The following is a 20,028-nucleotide window of genomic DNA, read 5'->3' as shown; positions in this document are numbered from 1 at the left end:
GATAAAAAAAACTGCCTACAATGGAAGTCTAAAAGGTACTGCCACTCCCACAAGTTGAGTCACTAAATAAAATGGCCAAGGGTTAAACTGGGAAAGACTGGGTGAAAATAAAAAAAATGAAAAAGAACCGTAAGAACCATCCAGCCTTACACCCTGGACAGGACACCAGTCCATTGCAGGGCACACAGAGACACACACTCACACCAGGGCCAGTTTTCCCAGAAGCCAATTAGAGGAAACCAATGCAAACACAGGGAAAACATACAAACTCCCTGCTGATAACACCCCAGGAATTGAACCCAGGGGCCTAGCACTGCAAGACAGCAAGGCTAACTACTGCACCACAGTGCTGGCACCCTAAGAACCATCTGAAAACAAGCATTTGGCTTGCTTTTAACTCAAACGTGATCCTTTTTTATGTTTTATCCCCTAGAAGTCAAGAAGGCCCAGACACAGGTGACATACTTTTTAAAACTGGATTTATTTACAAATGTTGTCAAATAAAAACATTCATTTTTTGTTTTTTTTATACAAAAAATGTGAATGCTAATAATATACAATATACATTATCATACAACAAACAGGTGCCTAAACATAAAGTACTGTCAGACTTTAAAATGAAAAAAAATATATCAGGACTCTTCTTAGATCTCAAATGTCAGCTTACTACACAATGGAAAAAGTTTAATTATTAATACTGTAAGTCATTTTATAAATTTGTTACCATTTCCTGTGTCACAGAGGCAAAACTGTGTTTTAGTTTACAATTTTGAAGGATTTCCTCAAACAATATACAGGTGTCTGTCTCGAGTTACTGAGTACTGTCACTGAGATGTACAAGATGTACAAGAGTACCCAACATCAATAATAATTGCTCTTAGTATTCCTTCAAAGCAGCAAAGTAGAACACAAAATTTAGCAAAAAACATAATTTGAAAAGTATTTCTGTAAATAGCATAAATGTATCTCTCTCAGTACGTAAAACCACAAACATCTTTACTGAGAGATGAAGCAAGCATACCTAGTACACGGATCTCCTAGACCGTTATTTAAGTGCAACAGTCCTTAAGGTTTTGTATATTAGTAATAGCACAAAGCCTTAAGAAGAGCATTAGATTAGATAAATTAACTTTTGATTCAACCAATGGAGACTACAATGTAGGTAACAATAAACCTTTTGGTTGTGCTTTGGCATTCAAAGAGCTAACGTACGGATATACGTATACCAGAAAATATATTTCGATATGTTTGCAGTTTTATGAAGTTATTATGGCAAGTACAAGCCTAACAGAAGGAAAAAAATATTACACAACAACAATGACACACTGACACAGATATTACTCCTGTACTGTATGCTGTTTTTCAAGGCAAGCTAATACTTGACAACCACAGAGACTGAAGTGACGAATTAAAATGTGAGTACTATACAGCAATATGACAGAGAGATTGGTCCTTTAAAATGCTTGTTTAAGAAGACGCTATAACACTGCGCAAGCGGTATTAATACAACAGGCCCCATGATCCCTGCAGCCTTGTGGCAAGGCTTGAGTCTGGGTTCAAAGTTCATTTAGACCCTTTACTGTGTCAAGCCAGCGTATGTCGGTAAATATGAGCAGAGCTCCGTTTGGGGGTGGTAAGAAAATCCCCTTCCCTTTGCCAGACTGACCAGTGCTGTGGATCCTCTTCATGGGTGGTCTTATTTCAATCTCTAGTAGGGATACTGCTTCTGTTTCTTCCCTGCGAAACATGCCAGCCAAGTACAGATCAACATGGCCGCTGCAGCTCCCCCTCCAGTGCAGTAATAGGCCCAGCCAATCTCACAGGAACCTGAAGGGAAATAAATAAAAGTGTGGATTATCACACCTACCAGACAGAGATAGATTATCTATTTATTATTCTACTTGATTTTGTGACTTTAATTGCCACCTTAGCTCTGAACTAAAAAAACAAGCAGTTTTGATAGCTTCCAGGCAATTACCTTTGTCATGAAATTCTAAAATAAGATAAAATAATTCTTTACACTTATATAGCACTTTTCTGGAAACTCCTCTCAAAGTGTTTTACAGGTAATGGGGACTCCCCTCCACCACTACCAATGTGCTGAATCCACCTGGATGATGTGATAGTGCGCTAGTACTGTATGCTCACCACACACCAGCTATCAGTGGAGAGGAGTACAGAGTGATGGAGCCAGTTCATAGATGAGGATTATTAGGAGGCCATGACTGATAAAGGCCAGGGGGAAATTTGGCCAGGATGCCAGTGTAACACCCCTACACTTTTCAAGACACGTCCTGGGATTTTTAATGACCACAGAGAGTCCGGACCTAGGTGTCCATCTTGATTAAAGCAGCAAACAATATTTTACAATATTTTAGTTGTGTTTAACCCAGTATGATACATGAATTGTTTGAGTTTTATTGGCTAAACAAGGTTTTAACATTGGCAGCAACATTGAGGCTGCTTTGTTTTTAAAATCCGTTTGAAATTTGGAAAGACAAAAAATCCTCACATTCACTGAAGTAGATACTTCCTAGTAATAGTCCATCTGTGAAGGACGTGGCATAAACAGAATAAGGAAGAAAACAGTCTATATTATAATTTGGCTGTTAAAGTATACTGAACAAAGAGTACACATATAAGCTCAAAACTGTTCACATTACCTGAGTAAATACAGTATATGTAACAAAATATTTCAGGTGGCTAATTTCCTACTTGAGTGGACCACTGAAGAGTATTAGCAAATGTCCAGGTGAAAGTTTACAGGACTACTGCTCTTCATGTTTTTCCTCAAATTGAATAGCTGGATTAGTCATTTAGTCAAATGGTCCTTATTTGAACATAAATTAAACCTGCAAGTTTTTATCTGCTATTCAATAGTTACCGCATCCCATTACAGCCTGGTGCAAGAAATCATTGGAAACATTGAATGAAAAGAATAAGAAATATTAGGTTATTATTTGTCATACTTTAACTGCTCTGTAGTAAGTATTATTTTTCTTTCTTTCATGTGTTGACTGTGCATCGATTAAAGAAACAGGGATTTTAAATCTTATGGACAGAACAGTAATTCTCACACGAAAAGGGCTTTTTGATGTTTTGTTCGATAAAGTGGAGAAATACTTGCTTATTTAGGACTATTCAATGTTTTTCTTCATTTTTATGTCATAAATAGTTATGAGTTATAGTATCACAGCTGAATGTATATATTTATGCATAAAGCAACGTGTTGGAAATTTTTGCACTGTATAATTTTTTTAGGACATTTTTGCACTGTACAAACATCAGAATTAACAAATGAAGTTTAAAGCAAGTGTCCTTAAGGACTGTACATTTTCTTTTGACACCATCTTAATTATCTTAATAATCTATTTTCCTAATTTAACCAATTTAACATTGTCTATTGGTCAGGGTATATGTGTCAGTGGCTAAAAATGAAATTGAACCAATAATGTCACTGATTTGATTTTTACTATTATTTCCTGTTGCTCGATGTAAAAAAAGTTACAAAAATTACAAAAGTGAACATGTTAGGTTTAAGATTTGAAAGCAATTTTCTGTCCTATTTAATCAAATTATTAGCACACTAAAACCTTCACTAAGCAATAAGAAGCTCAGCTTCAAACCAAGACCAAATCCTACAGACTATGTAGGTTCCAAGGAGTGGGAAGCCCTGTTGTGGGCTTGAGAGCTACATGGTGTCGGTATTTTCATTTTACATTATTTCCATACAAATCATCATCTCCGTGGTCTAAATGAAATAATTCCATTGGCTGGCTTGTGTCTCTCCAGGAACTGGCCATCCCTGTATAATTAGCAATGGTGGCTAAGTGCAGTGCTGGAGATCCATAGTACTGTAAGTTGTCTGGTTTATCTCTGACTCCCTAGTTGTCAAAAACAAAATCAGGTAGCAAACTGACCAAGAAATTTTTGCAATTCATATACTGCAAGCTCAGATAACATGGAGATCACAGACCCCCTGTGACTTCTGAGAATCAACCAGTCAGGAATCATTCACAGAGCCCTCATGCTAATTGGTAAGGCCTTTGGTGGTCAGCTCCACAGTATATTTGATCAATTAGCCATTTTTCTTTCCATGTCATTATTAATTGAGGTGTAAAAGAAAACTGACTGGATAGCACCCTTGGGGCCCCCCTGTGTGAAAGTTAATGCATCTTCAGATTTGGAAAAAAAATCTTTGACATTTTAGTAAACTTTTGTAACTTTCAAGGCTGGTATGACAACAGATAATTCTGTAAAAAAAGTTAAAAAAAAGTAGTTCTGTTTCAGATACTGTATACAGTCCAATTATCCAATTGGCCGTTGTCCAATTATTATGTCGTCCATTTTCAGTACATCACTCTGCCACCATCTGATTATTGATGTTTTCACTCTGCATAAACAACAGACTGTGAGTCACAATGTTGTTGGAGAGCACAGGCTCTCTCAACAGTGTGTGCAACTAATGTTTTTCTGTTTTGGACTTTCTTATCTAGCAAGAAGAATGTGCAGCTTTTGTGAGAAGAACACTTTCCAGTTTTAGGATAAGCTTGTTTTTAAGTCAGTGCAGCTTTAACTAATGAAAATGTCAGGGCAGCTCTGCTCTGTTGTTTGCTCCTTTTAGGGATGCTAAATGTCAAATTATACTGTCTGAAACAAAACCATAGCAAAGGCTTTTCAATGTCTGTAGCTGATGAGATACATACAGTATGTCACAGAAAGTATGGAATGCAGAGGTATTTTTGGTGCAGATCCATATGTAGATCACTACCGCACTACTTTAAGGTCTTACTTTTTGCATTATTAACCTAAACTCTACGTCTCCCTCCTGCCTACAGTATGTGTGATAAGGTTGACTGACATTTTTGTCTGTGATGTTTCCTTTTAAGGTCAATAAATGAAGTGATGGAATTTGCATCCTAAAGAAAATGTCTGTTCCTAGGTCCCTAGGAATTAATATAAGACATATGAACACGGAATTTTGACCAGTTTTTCATGGTATCAACTTCTTTTGAGTATTGTGAACAGCAATGTTTTGGATTGTCTGAGTTTAAAATGCACGTAGAGATCAATGTAGTATAGAAGTTTTTCTTGCAACATTGAGAATTTTTGTTTTACTACTTTGTATGTTTTTTTTTACAGAAGCTTTTTACTGCCAAAAAATATTTATTACATTTATATGAGATAATATTGCATTTAAATGCAAACATTATTGTGTTTGTATGAGATAGTATTGCATTCAAACACAATAGTTAATTTGTGAATAATATTTCCTGCTGTAGTAATATCTTGTATTACATAAGCAATAATACTGTCCAATGCAAAGTTGCATTGACTTTAACAACAGAAGAATATTAGCACACTCCTTTTTTTGGGAAAAAAAATAATCTAAAGGAGCACGTGTAACAAATATTTAGACAGATCAAACATAAAAGAACTGAGGGTCATTGTTTTAACTCAGATCCTTGCTTGCTGCACCTCTTGGCATTAATCTGCATCAAAGGGTATAAAATGCAGTGATGTTTGCTTCTGAACCTGGGTGACAGCTGTCCAGCAGGTCTTATAGGTTACTTATAATCATCAATGAGTAAAGGCCTAGAAACACTGGCAATGTAGCTCAAGGAAGGACTGTTCAGGATGGAACAATAACCAGAAGACACAGTGGCACTCCAGGACCAGGAGAGAATAAAATATGAATTAAATATGCTAATGACTTACAATTCAATGCATGAGAAAACTTCATAATTCATGTTTTCATAGACATCCTGTAGCATCAGTGAAGAAATATGGCAAATGTTTTACCATAAATAAGTTCCAGGATTATAGTTTAATTTTATTTTTTCCGTGTCACAGACGTTTATTACCTTTTTACTTGGGTAACTGTGCTTGAGACAACTGTGAAAAACAGTATTATTTTGTACAGGAAACATTGTATTTACAACAAATTTCCACAGATTTGTGACAGCATTCAAGTCAGAACAATTTTCTTTTATATTCATTTTAATTTAGTTGTCTTTTTGTTTTTTGTTCTGAATGTGTGGTGTATGTTGTGTAAATCACACATAAATTGCCACTTTGAAGTTCTAACTGCAAACTTAAAAGCAACAAAAGGGGAAGCTTGTGAAAGGGTCTGAATACTCTCACAAGGCACTGTAAATTAGTTGTCACGCAGATTGAAATGTCAGGCTCAGAGGGCAAAGAAGCTGCTACTGTCTGGGGTTCACCTTCTATGCGTTCATCTCTGTTGGATTTATTCTCATGACAGAATGAGCAATGATGCCGTGCTGAGAAATCCAATTGTTTGACTTTTGAGGAAGAGCTCAGGGTGAGTTCTCGACTTTGTTGACATTCCACTTACTTGCCTAACATGGCGTGTCAATGTATTCACATTGCTGAAATTACTTGAGTGACTATACCCTTTTCATTATTGTTGATTTTCTTCTGGGAACATATCCCTGAAGAATCCACATAGTGTTGGAACGGTTGTTGGGTTTGGGTGTTAATGGGAGGCTTATAAAATGGATTAAGGATTTTCAGATCGCCCACAGTGGGTTCACATGAACAACATATTTTCCAATGATTATTTTCTAAATACCGGTGTTCCCCGGGGCTGTGTTTTGTCACTTTTACTATTTTCCATTTATACAAAATGTTATTTCCATTTATGCAGTTGGTATGACCCTAGTAGGATTGTTTCCTGGTGATGATAGAGAAAAGGTGGAGAATTACTTTGAAGAGATAATTAAACAGGAAAGGTGGTGTCAGTTAAGCTTGCTTCATATTAATGTTGATAAAAGCCAAAAACTGGCTACTTGTGACAGCAATAAGTTAGATTGTCAACTCTGTTATGGTTGTTCAGTGTTTCAAATACCTTCAGTAGGAACAGTAACAGATGAATATTTAAACTTTGAAATATTCAAAGAATACCAATTGCATTTTTAAAAAAGATAGTGTATATTTTTGATCAGGAAGTTGAAAGGGTTTGAAGTGAGTAAAAATGTTTCAGAGAGGGTTTATAGAGTGTTAGTAGAAAGCATCCTTACTTTTGGTATCATGGTGAAGTATGGTAGCCTGAGTATTAAGAGTAAGGGAAAATTGGCTAGAATTGTTAATATTGCTAGCAAAATAACTGGTTAACCACAGAAACAGCTCCCACCCTCTTCATTCTGTTTCCAACTGCTACCTTCAGGGAGGTGTTTTAGAGTGCCTGTGGCCAAGAAAAATGTATACGAGAAATCTTTTGTTCCATGTGCAATCAGTATATTAAATGCAGCTAAGTGACCGTTTCCTGTATGAAAATTACAGGACATCAGTTTAATGTAATGATAGTGTAATACTGTATATGTAATAGTGAGATGTGTGTGCATGTATTGTTGCATGGCTAGAATATCATTTGTTTTTAATGTGTACGTATTTTATGTTAAGTGTTATTTGTTTTTTGTAGTTTTGTATGGTGATGCCAAAGACACATTTCTTTTTTTGGTTGTACAATACAATTATATCTGTCTATCACCGACATCAGCAACGTTTGAGTTGCGTCAGAGTGATTAAGTGGAAGAGCATTTTGAAGGCATTGTCCCCTTTTTTGACTCTACCTTCTTTGTAAAATCAAACCATGAGCCAGCCTACTTCACAAATATGCTAGTGTGTAATAATCATACACAGCTTTTGTGCATAAAGGAATCATGCAAAGTGTAAATTAGGTTACTATTGTATGTTTTAAATGTTAGGAAGGTTTGTGATCGCAGTTCAGGTTGCAAGTCATTAGTCACCTCTCAAATATAAGTATTTGAATCTACTTTCAAAATGTTGTTGAATGCTTGAAAAATTGTAAGAAACCAAAGCTATCAACCGAAGAAAATGGTAAACAAAAAACACTTTCTTGGGTTCATTAATTTTGGAGCTGAGCGATAGGAAGTGGCTTTTCTCCAAACACCTGCTCCAGAAGACAAATTATGAAGGCTGCTCCCTTTCTTGAACTGAATCAGAAAGTCAGGGCAGCATTGAGTAATTTTAAATTGATCAATGCTATAAAAGCTATAGAATATTGGTCATTAGCTAAACTCAGAATTGGAGCTCTTAAGTAAAATAAAAAAATAATAATCTAATGTCTATTGGTTTCTGCACATACTGTATGCTTTTATGATATTTGGCTTTCTTGTAAAGCTCTCAGGAAAATGTATTTTTACATGCTAGGCATATCTACACATATAATTGCCAAACTCCAATTGCTGGCTGGCAGTTTAACTTCAATTGTGACTGTGGTGCACTGCCTGTGTTGTGTGTAGAAGTTTACTAGGTGATTTTCAAAGCTTTTTGGCTAGATATGTTTTTTCTGTTTCCTGAACAAAAATATAATGATCTTTTTAAAATCAATAAATGACTAAACAAACTACCATGGCAATAATATAACTTGTCGTTTGGAAAATATAATTTCTGGTTTATAGCTAAGGAATTTGAAAAAAAATTAAACAAACAATGATTATATTATTGCTTTTTGAAACTTTCAGAGCAATTCTAAGTCAATCTGAAGACTATATTGCATATTGAATATTATGCATATTGGATGAGGTGGGACATAAAAACAATATTGGTCATTTGAATAATGACAAGGTCAGTAGAAATATCAGTTTATGTTTAGTAAGAAAAGATTTAAAACAAAAACACTCTTTTTTTCACCATTGTAATTTTCCAATGACTGTTTGCAAAGCAAAACATATATCTACACATGCTTGAGGCAGACCAGCTATCTCAGCTTCAGCTGAGGAAAAGGTGTAACTTTCTTACCGAGCTCAAACTGGTCTGAGCTGTTACTGCAGGTCTGTCGCACTTCTTCACTGTCCCAACCCAGGGGATAGAGAGCACAGCCAGAGCCAATCAGCAGGCCTGCGAAACACAATAGAAAGTCATCAGTATTTCTGAATCCTGAATTACTGGTTACTGTAGCTGGACATGATCACTGATAGTGGAAGGTACAATTTAAAAACTGCAGTATATATACTGTATATATATTTACTGTATATACATAATAATACGTATCGTGTTAAACCTTTTGCAGTACTGATGTCATAGACCAAGATTATGTATTAAATATGAGGATAAGTTTTATTAAACCAATTTTTCTTACAAATAAAACCTTGTTTCATGATCATGCTGTTCACTTAGACCCTGTAGTATACTATTTACAGAGTGGCTTATGGATAAAAGGCTAAAAAAGATAGTGAGATGTCTAATGACATGGAGGTGATCAGAAGTGTAGACAAGGTACTTTTCAAGAGCTTGTTCATGCTGCACAGCCATGATGCACAGCTTTGTTTTCCTGTTTGAGCAGGTTATGAGCTTTGTGGCTCCATTCCAGAGGAACACTTTCTGGCATGAGATGTTTTATAATCAAATGCCTTAGTCAACAAGATTACAAAAGTGTTTTGGAAGAGCATAATCAACAGAATTTGTGATACTGAAATTAAAAAAATGAGCTAAATATATATATGTGCTTATCAGTTGGATCACAGGCACATTTTCAATTTGTCATTTAAAACCTTTTCAAAGGAATGTATCTACACCTTTGCTCTATTCCCCTAAAACACATACAGTACACTACTTACTTAACCCGACCCTAAGTATAAACCTAAAAAACATGTATGAGACATGTAAGCGATGTATGAGACTCCATGTGACTAGGATGTTCTGATAGCTTTAGAAAGCTTTTAAATGAAAAGACAGTTAGTCTTTCATCCAAAAAAATGACATTTTGACAATATCTGGGCTATGTCCTTTAATTGTTTTGCTGTGTATGCATTAAATTTAAGGATTATGACGGGTGATGCAGTCTCTCTTTACAAGCTTTGTATTGTTCTGTGGTTAAATTTGTAGACATAATTTCTTTAACTGGCTCCTTTAGAGCATGTCTAGACTGTTTCCGTAAAGCATATTTTTCATAAGATTGGACATATTATTTCTGTTCAAAATGAGCGTTGTTTAAAAGCGATCTTGGCACGAGACCTGTATGGGATTTAATTGATTCAAGAGTATAACACAGTTTTGCTTGTTAATGCTTCCTGACCAAATTCCAGGCTTTATTGAAGGCTTTTTGGATCCTTGGAGCCTGCTTATAATGATATTAATTGGGTTGTTCCATGTGCACCTAAATGAAAACTCTTCTATCCTAACTACAGTATATGAAGCTTGGTCTGTTTTTACAATGTAAAAGCTCCCATCACTGAATAGCATAAAAAAGATAATTCTGCCAGCATTATGCTGTTTTAAAAAACAAAAGAATCCCATTTTTCAAAGCCAACCCCATCACACAGCAGGCTGACAATGGTCTCTCCACCTGTCATTACCAAAAGGTCCACAGAGAACTGATTCATGTAGCTGTGTGACATTACAAATATAAGCCCTGGCATTTGCTTTAGGAAGAAGCCACTCAAGAAAGAAGTCAAAATGAAAACCTAAAATTGCAACATTACAGGGATCCCCCATCCAGTATGTAATAAAGACGTTTATAAACCTACCATTTCAGCCATAAATTTTCTCTTTTGCTCAGTGACTGCTGAAACAGTTATTGTCTTTGAGGTAAAACTCACTTCTGTCAGAATGGGAGAAGTGATTTCAAGATCACTAGAAAAAACTTTGTTTTTTTTGTAACAGACAAACTCTTTTGTATTTCAAGGTAAGCATTAGAATAGTGACTATGTGTCACTGATCATACCAACATGCTTATTTGTCTTTGACAGGATAAATACAACAAAAGAAACATTAACCCTTACAGATTTCCCTGGATTAGTTATTAGAGTTTTTTAAAACTATAGTCTTATTTTTGTTTGTTTTCACAATCCCACTTAAAATGTCTGAGCCAGATGTGAAAATTATTTTCAATAATGTACTCATGACACACACACAAAAAAACCTTGAGGATGCCTTTTAAAAGCTTAGAGATTTTCCCTGCTTGTGACCACTTATACCAGACAGTTCCCCCATCTGCCTTGCATTCCTGTAGGCTCACTGTTTGTTAACACTAATGAAATGCTTACAGCTGTGTGACTACAAATTTAAATAAGCACGACTCAAATAATATGCCAGTACATCACTGAATATTAAAGAAGCCTGATTTAAATTTGAGATTAGTTTGTTAGTAGCACCTAACAGCTGCCTATAATCTCTGCCTGTATCCATTAGCTTATCATAAAGTCCTGATAGGGTTTACCTCAAAGCTGTCTGTGGGTCTGTGCACAGTTAAACCATTATTGAGCTTAATCTGTGTTATGAGGGTTCAATGATAGCGATACTGTTGTGCTCCTGCCAGCTGTGGCACTACAGACTAATAACTCAAGCTCTCATTTCTGGAGAGTGCCCAAAAGGTCTGTTGGTAAGTGGCTTTACGGACACATTAGCCTAATCCTTTTCAATTTACCTCTCCCTTAGCTATCGTCCATGAGCAAGGAAGGAAGTTCAGATAACAGGGCTGTAGGAATAGATTATTCATGTCACATGCTCTCCTTTTAAAGGAAACTCAGATAAGGCAAGGAATTAATTCAGAGGCAAATAGGAGAACTGGTACAGAATCCAGAGTTGAGCATCTGTGCGGTTTGCAAAATAGGCTCCATGATAAGTCAGCAATTAGGGTTCTAACTAGGGGTCCAACTAATGGCATTATAGATTTTCAACAAATATAGAAAAATAAACATATTCTTCTGCCAAAGAGGTGTTCTGAGGGCTAAATTCAGAAAATGTGCATCAACAGAGGCTTGGGTAGTGTGTTACATACAAGTAAATGTGAAAGACTGGTCCATAGCACCAAACATCACAGAACTTTGCAAGAATGTGTTAATAATTAGCTTCTTTACTGCTTTACTACTGAAGCAAACAACCTGTTAACAGTAATAAAGGCTGGTGACACTAAACTACAAATGCCAAGAGACATAGACAGTGAGCACAGAAATGAATTCTCAACACAGATAATAGCCCCATCAAACTAACAGCTTTTTAAAACTTAATGAAAATGAAATAGAATTGAAATAAAAAATAGGTGAAAAGACAAACCAGATCAAAACACAAGAGTTTTTAAAAACTTTATTGAGCTTCAAATACATATTCCAAGGGACAGTGCAATCACATTGGCTCTAACTAAAGAAAAAAGTGTGTCACACTATCTATAAATGAAGTAAGATATTTTTTCAATGTACAACCTTTGTAATGAACAAGAAACCAGATGAACAACTTGAACAACTATCCAGATAATTCTTCTAATTCTTGAAACACACCTTTCTGGAAAGTGCCCAAAATGGTTTATGATTGTTTTTTTTAATCTACTGTACATTATGTGTCAGTGTATTTAGCAAAAATATACATTTCAATATTATGTACATTTCTGGAGTATGTTTATCTCCACAAATGTTAATAAGGATGAGAAGGAGAAGAGCTATGATTTTACAGCTTATACTATACATAGACACAGTTCAATGCATTCTTATAAGTTTTAACTCTTTATTACTGTTAACTGTATCCATGGAATTTCTATATATTTATTGTTATTGTAGTAATGTGCATACCCCATAATATTTTTGCACAATTATAGTATTCAAAGGTGTACACAAAGCGGTGCTTCAAAATCTATATAGTCTATTTCTATTAAAGTACTGCACAGCAGTACTTCATTTTCCTGCATTATACAGAAATGTGTTCAACAATCTAACAGGCATTTCAGTCATGTGACAAATAGCACAGGATAAAATTAAACTAAAAATGCATCCCAACTGCTGTAGTGATGCTGCAGTGGTATCTTGTTTTGATAGGAGGACATTCTCCTATTCTGCAGAGCAATATAAAAGATCTCATAAAAGATCAAATAGTCATTACTGGGGAAAAAAAAAAGATTTTTAGTGGTGCAAGCACACAAATGTAAAATTGCGTGTTGCTGTGCAACTTATGACTCCAGCAGAAGAGATAAAACAGGCTGACTTATATAATCAGATAGCACGCATACCCTAACAAATTTGTAGCTGTTAAGACTGGGAGTATTGCAACTGGAATAATATATTCACGATGAATATTAAACGAAATAAGAAATTCTCTTTCAAGTCCCGAGTTCTGGTGGGAGATAAAGAAGCATGTAATTGGCTTTAATTTCCTCCAGTACAGAAAGTAAAACAAAGGCTGGGATGCATCTCTTTGATATCCTGCTACAGCCCCGCGGGTCGGACTTGAAAAGATGGGAGCCAAGAATAGCTTTAAGAGTCACTGGTTTTGCTTTAGAAACTGCACATACATGGTGCTGCAAAAGAAATGAAAAATAAACGTGTAGTTATTCCGTTGGTGCTAGTATTAGTACGCAATCAGGCTTTGACTGCCTCTACAGAACATGATATAGCTCTCTGTGCATTATTAAATGATAAGCTTTTCTCTTACTCGTTAGTTATATTTGCTGGCCAGCTGGTGAGCACTAGACAATAGCTAAATTAGACATTAGATTGTTTGCAGACAAACAGATACACAAAAGATGATGCGACTAGGCATTAAGTAAAACAGCTGTGTCCAGATTTAATTTGTAAACCAAGGAAAATGCTTAATGATAAATGCTAAAAACATGCAATAAAGTACAAAAGATCACTCTTCTAACTAAACTAAGAAAATATTTTGTCTTTTGTTTCCCTGTACAGCACAGGTCATGCTGCATTTTTAAAATGGTTTTATTAGAGATTAGGGCCCTTCATCAAACGTGCCCATTGCATTTCAAAACAGGACCACCACAGTTTGCTTCTGATCAGTGCATGTTGTCGTATTTTCCTTCTAATTTTTGTGAAATCAAAATGGTCACATGCCCGTTAGCAAATTGTCTTGATGTGGAAAACGGGGGAAGAGATTTCTGAAACACAATAAGCCACCATATTGGACATATGTGTGGTGATAGCAGGAGGTGGGGGGGGGTTGCTGCCTGACAAGGAAGAGAATGTGTACAAGTGTAGATTTTCCATGCTGAGTTACTTCACCCTTCCAGTGCTATTTATACTACAGTGATAAGAGGCTGGCGTCACCATGATCCCATCAAAAGACTGACTACCTTCATGGGTTGCTTTAGTTCTTTTTTACAGGCTGCTATCTACATTCCATCTGGCTGATAGACCTCTGCTTTACAGACAGCAACAGAGTCGAATACTCCAATGTTATTGGTCCCCGATCCAAATTCTTGTATGCTTTTGCATGCGGGAAAACTTGCCCGATTTACTGAATCACTTTCTTTATGAGCCACGGTTGTTTATGTTTAATTTAATAATCACTTTCAACTGGAACAAATCTATTGAGATAACATCTTGCCTTCTGAGCAGCATCATTTCAGACACTACAGTTCAGCAGTGTTGCACAAATGCTACATCAGGAAGATACGGGCAGTTAGCTCTGTGTGAGCACATCTCTGACTGGGAGTTGTGTTTCCCATGTCTCCTCTGCCTATAATTGCATTTTGCTAACAGTAAAGCAAGATAACACAATTGAATAAATCTCAAAATGGAAATGCTTCCCACTTTCCATAAGTATAGGGTAGGTATTATTGCAGGTTTAAACAGTTGAGTTGATAGTAGATGGTGTATTAATGCAGTTTGAATTGTTAACACACAATCGTTTCTTTCTTTTGGCAACTTTCCCAGTCTGTTTTTCTTTGTATCTAAAAACTATTCAGAAGTTATCAGATGGGCATGTTAAAATCCACAATATGCCTTTTTGCAGATGATTACGGAGATTACAGAGATCACAGATTACAGAAGGATAACAGAGCCCTTTCCTTCCATTTTGTCACTTGGTTTCACAAGGAGACCAATCATTTAATGTTTTATTTAAGACACAAATACTATGGACTGGTGTGTTTATTTCATCGGTGTCCCAAGGCCTGTTAATATCTTCATTTGGCTCAATTAAGCAAATAAGTGGTTCTATTAATTAAACTAGGACTCAAGGAGAGTCCTAACATACATATGTTTTCAATCACAATCACAAAAAAAATGTCTAGTTAACATAATGACTACTTTAGATACATATCTAAAAACATGACTTTCAGTACCCCAACAGGATGGAAAAATTTACTGGAGTACCATAAAGTAAAAATTGGTAGAGACTTGATGGAAAGGACTACCAGTTACCAAAGGCTCCACCAATTGTCGACTCAGAAATGTGAATGCTTATTCAATCAATGGATTATAATTTTTGATTTTCTGCAGTTTTTGCTGACGTTTAACTTCTTAAGCATAAAAGTGTTCAATCTGAGTATTCACGTTTTGATTAAAAACATTGACTTTAAAAATCCTGTATACACAGTAGTGCAAGAAAATGGGACCACATTGGAAGGGAAAGAACAATTGAATATTTTTTTCATATATTAAGTACGTTACTATGCTTTTGAAGATGTTTTTCCTATTGAAGTTCTATTAGTTTTTGTTGCAATATTAATATATTTTCTTCTAATTTCTCCAAAGAACACTGTTACCATCCATCACCTCCCTTCTTGATCAATCACTCCATAACATCCCAGACATCCATTCGGATGTAGTTACTGTAGCTCTGTTGCCAGCTCCAGAATAGGGTTACATACATGAACTAACAACATGATGCTTGTTGTAAATTATGCTGATGCAAAACTGCCAATCAGCCACGTAAAATAGAGAGTACAGCAAACAGCTGCTCGACATTGCCATGTTTCAACAGGCAAACCAGTGATATTTTGACAAAGAAGCAGAAGCTTTGGCAGTCAAATACTGCCTTCTAAATGGTGACCCCAGTGTTGCAAACAAGCTAAAACTAAATACCTTGTCTGTTTTCCAGGCTGCTTAACATATATCCTTCCCTAAACTAAGAGGGCATGCATATAGGACTGAAACAAACTGTTATTTTATGTTTCTGGAACAGATTGTTTTAGGTCCTTCAAAAAAAACTGGATGAAGATCAATTAGCTACTAGTAGCCAAATGAGTATGATGAGGTAATTAATCTTTTTTTATTTGTAACCTTTCTTGATTTACATGGTATATCCATTGCTAGCTTAACTCTAGGAGACTACACAGATTACTTTACAAGGGAAATGCTGAATTTCAATTCTTACCTCTGTTTTTGCAGTGTGGCATCATACAACATTCACTCAAAACTCAAAAGTTACAGTTATACAGACTAACTCCTACAATAAATTAGGGATGGACGGCTCTCATTCTCAAGGGTCTAATACTTTTCTATCCAACTCCTATCTTAATTGTTTAGTTGAACTAATTATTTCAGATTAAAATGTTGTTTTGGTAACCTGTTGTTAATTGAAAAATTAATGCAAAACATATGGACTGGATTTGTCTATCCCTATCCTAAGTGTTCTCTAAGTCTGCATTTCTTAGCTCCAGTCCCAAATAACTGTTTGTGGTCTAGATGTTGCATTCAGCAAGAGAGCTATCCATCCATCTATTCATTTTCCAACTGCTTCATGCTTCATGCAATTCAGGGTTGTGGGGAAGCCAAAGTCTATCTTCTATCTATCTATCTGTGGTACAGCCTGGATGGGACACCAGTCCGTCACAGGGCACACACAGACAGAAACACACACACAACTCACACCATGGTCAATTTTCCAGTATATTGTGGTAGGAATTGAGGGAGTACTGTGGGAGAAAACCCACACGAACAAAGGGAACACATACAGTACAAACGCCTTGCAGATAGGACCCCAGGACAGGAACTGAACCCAGGCAGCAATGCTAACCACTGTGCCACTGTGCTGCCCCAAAGGGTTAATCATTTTGTTTAATCAGCTTTTTAAGTTAGATTTAACTACTCATCTCATCTGGAACCTGAGGGAATTATTCATTATGTACCATAGTAAGGGAGCTGGAAAAGCACAAATCTGGACTGTTTGCGGGTCCCTGGAATTTGGATTTTGCTCTTGAGTTGCAGAAGTAATTCCGTACGGCTTGCCCTCATTAGCTGTCTCTGTCACCCATGAAAAGTCTGAAGTCTGATGTCTGAAGACTGATGTCTGAAGACAAAGAGTGCTCTTTTTTAATGTGATGTATTTGCTGCAGATTTATTAAGCTGGGAGGCGGTGCCTAATTCATTCAACATCTAAGCTTCTCAAATCAAATGCACATTCTTCTATGTCTGAGGGCCTGCCTCCTGGGGTAACAGAGCACTCAGGGAAAAAGAAATTAAATTCCCATGGAATTGTCATGGAAAAGAGCTGTAGGTGTAATTGTCCTATCAAGGTAACAAGTAAACAGCTCCTTTACTTATATGTTATAAACAGCCCAGCTTTCCCTCAAAAACAAACCACCTGTGTGAAGGTACACAATGTGTATCAATCACTTATATTTTAAACTTTCCAACAAAATAGTAACACTGCAATTTTCCACATTCTTTCTGCATCTTTATTATACAAATTAGTGTTCTTTCCTTTAAGGCTCTGTTTGATGCAGAAATATGAAGCTCCTGTGTCTGAGTGTGTTTGTGCCTGCTCTGTTTCATGCATAGTATTTTGTTGCATTTAGGATAATTTTTGTTTTCGATGGTGTGGTTTTAAACTGGCAAGGCTACATGTATAAAACTCTCTCAATCACACTGTGATACTGCATTCTCCACAATACAGACACACACATCCCTGACAACTCTTCCCTGAAACTGACAAACATGCTTCTAACGCAGACATCCAGTCACACACCCTTTTCTCTATCCCACCCACCCTGATTTAACAATGCATACCTTTGGAAGCCTTTCCAGCAGACTTTAAGGCACTCATATCTCTGGCTTTATCAGTATGGGATCCATGGTATGAAACTTTATCAGCACTTAGGCATTTGGTAACTTTGTGTTACAAAGTGTACTGTACTGTAGCTAACAAAGAGCTGAATCAAACCATCCTGCCTGATCCAGAAAATGTATCTTATTATTGTCACTTTATTTAAAGTTAGAAAAGTTAGTAACACTAAATGTTTTTTTTTATTTTTTCTTCTCATCTTGCAGAAACCAGAACTTTCAATATATCAAGGTTAGAAAAGCTCTAACAGCTCAGTACACCTTTCTTAGGAAGAAGGGACTCATTTTGGATGCTTATGTTGATACCCCAGTGAAAAAAGTAAGTGGTACTGTAGGAGTCTTTTGTCCCCAAAATAAGCATATGAACATTTTCAAAAATTAATAAATTTTTCCATTTATTTTGCTTTCATCTACCTCCCTACATTGCTCTTCCTAACTTATTACAGTACCATCCAAAAGTATTGGTTCAGCAAAGACAAGACTGTTATTTTAGCTTTACAGTCTGAAAATTTGTATTTCTGCTCATGACATTAATGTGAATGATTATATACAATATCACATGTTTTCATTTTCAGTAGTGCCATGTACACATTTGATTGTATTAGAAAATACTTTGAATTCAACCCAATGATTTTAAGGGGCTATACGTATTGAGACAATCATTCTGAGTAAATTGAGGTGGTGTTCTTTACACCATCCACAGTTACTTTCTTTATCCCCACTTTAGTCTTTGCTAAAAGATTATCTTGGCGCCCTCTAAAATGCAATCTAAAACTCATCTACAGTAGGTACTTCTGAGCAAATTCAAATCTTTTTTATTCTGCTCTTGGTGTTCATGAGAGCTTTACAACTTTAAGTGAAGCTTTTGTAATTCAAAAGGTGAATTTTGAATTTACCCTTGAATTTTGTTTCACCCTTACCCTCTGGAGGCTGATATCACTGACAGTTGTTTTAGGGTTTTTCTTTAACAGCTCGGATAATTTTTCAGTAATCAACTGCTGATGTTTTCTTGACTAATCTGGTTTTGAATAATTGGTAATTGTACCTCAGTACATTCCATATTGTTGATTTTGGTTTTCATTTTGACTTTTGCCTGCAGACATCGAACACTGAGGCAAGGCAAGGTTCCTGTTCTCCGTTTATGAGTTCTAATTACCTACCAACAAATAACTGACCAAGAGACACCTATCATTCAATTTTGTAAGAGCTTTTTCTCCGCCAAAATATAGAGGTTTAACAAAATGCATTGGTTTAAAAATATAACTTTGGATATATACTTATCGTTTATATTTATATCCTTTACAAATAATTATAGTTTTTAGTAAAAACCCTAGTTCAGATTTCACTATTCCAATGTTTTTGGAGGTACTGTAGTTTCATTCAAGTTTTAAAATATGTTGTGTCTTGTATGATAGACCACAGCAAGCTTTGTAAACAGAATAGTACACACATCTCAGCCATAACACTGGCATTGCTTATCACAGTGTGTGTCAACAACGTGCTAGCACTTTCATCAAAGGCTTGCTAGTTTTCAGAATGACTGAGAATAACAGCAATCATCAGCTTCTGAGAAAACTGGTCTTGATGTCAGTGTGCATATCTGTATTTATGTATGTCTGCCCTGCAATGGACTAGTGTTCCGTGTAGTGTATGTACTGCCTTGCACCCATTGCTTGCTGAGATAGGCTCTGGCTTCCCTGCGACCCTGAATTGGAAAAAACAAAATGGATGGGTAAAACGGCAATTAAAGCATACATTAAAAATGTATTTTATGATGATATTCAGTTAGCTATATCTTAACCTCAGTAATAAGAGATCTTATTTTAGAAAAGTTATCCTATTTTATATATGGATCCTGAAGATGAAAACAGCACAGGAATTCTACAATTCTAATTTCTAGTTTTTAATGTTGTCTCATGACTCAAAATATTAAGATTAAAGTAAACTATGTGCTCAACTGGGCTCTATCACATGAAAGGAAATGCTAGCGTACTAGTGGCATTAAAGATTTTTGCTTTTTTCAAAAAGCTATTCCAGCACTTGTGAAACTGGGAGGCCCTTACCCAGAAGGAGCTGGTTGCCACAGCAACCACCAAAGAGATTGTTTACAAAAGTCACTTGGGCTGCATGTGGGCAGTTGATAGCATAGCAGTTAACCAAGTGTGAGGAAAAACTTCAAAATATGTAATTTACGAAGAAGGGGATAATAACACGGGATTTAGGTCCAATATAAAACCCAAAGTGTGGAAATGTA

At 36.0% G+C, this 20,028-nt stretch overlaps 1 protein-coding gene across 1 annotated transcript in view; it reads right to left on the bottom strand.

The window, feature by feature from the left end:
- Positions 1-462: 462 nt before the first annotated feature.
- The window catches only part of LOC148830675 (LHFPL tetraspan subfamily member 6 protein), an 86,998-nt gene continuing 67,432 nt past the window's right edge, over positions 463-20,028 (bottom strand). The window contains exons 3-4 of the mRNA XM_088920664.1: positions 8,788-8,886; positions 463-1,827 (exon numbers count right to left, since the gene is read on the bottom strand). Coding sequence (XP_088776790.1) covers positions 1,709-1,827; positions 8,788-8,886 — 218 coding nt within the window. The 3' untranslated portion in view covers positions 463-1,708. The remainder of the gene's footprint in view (positions 1,828-8,787; positions 8,887-20,028) is intronic.

The sequence above is a fragment of the Atractosteus spatula genome, chromosome 7, assembly GCF_055471065.1.
Source record: "Atractosteus spatula isolate fAtrSpa1 chromosome 7, fAtrSpa1.hap1, whole genome shotgun sequence".
NCBI lineage: Eukaryota > Metazoa > Chordata > Actinopteri > Semionotiformes > Lepisosteidae > Atractosteus > Atractosteus spatula.
Note: the sequence above shows the minus strand (reverse complement) of the source record. Positions and strands in the feature narration are given on the sequence as shown.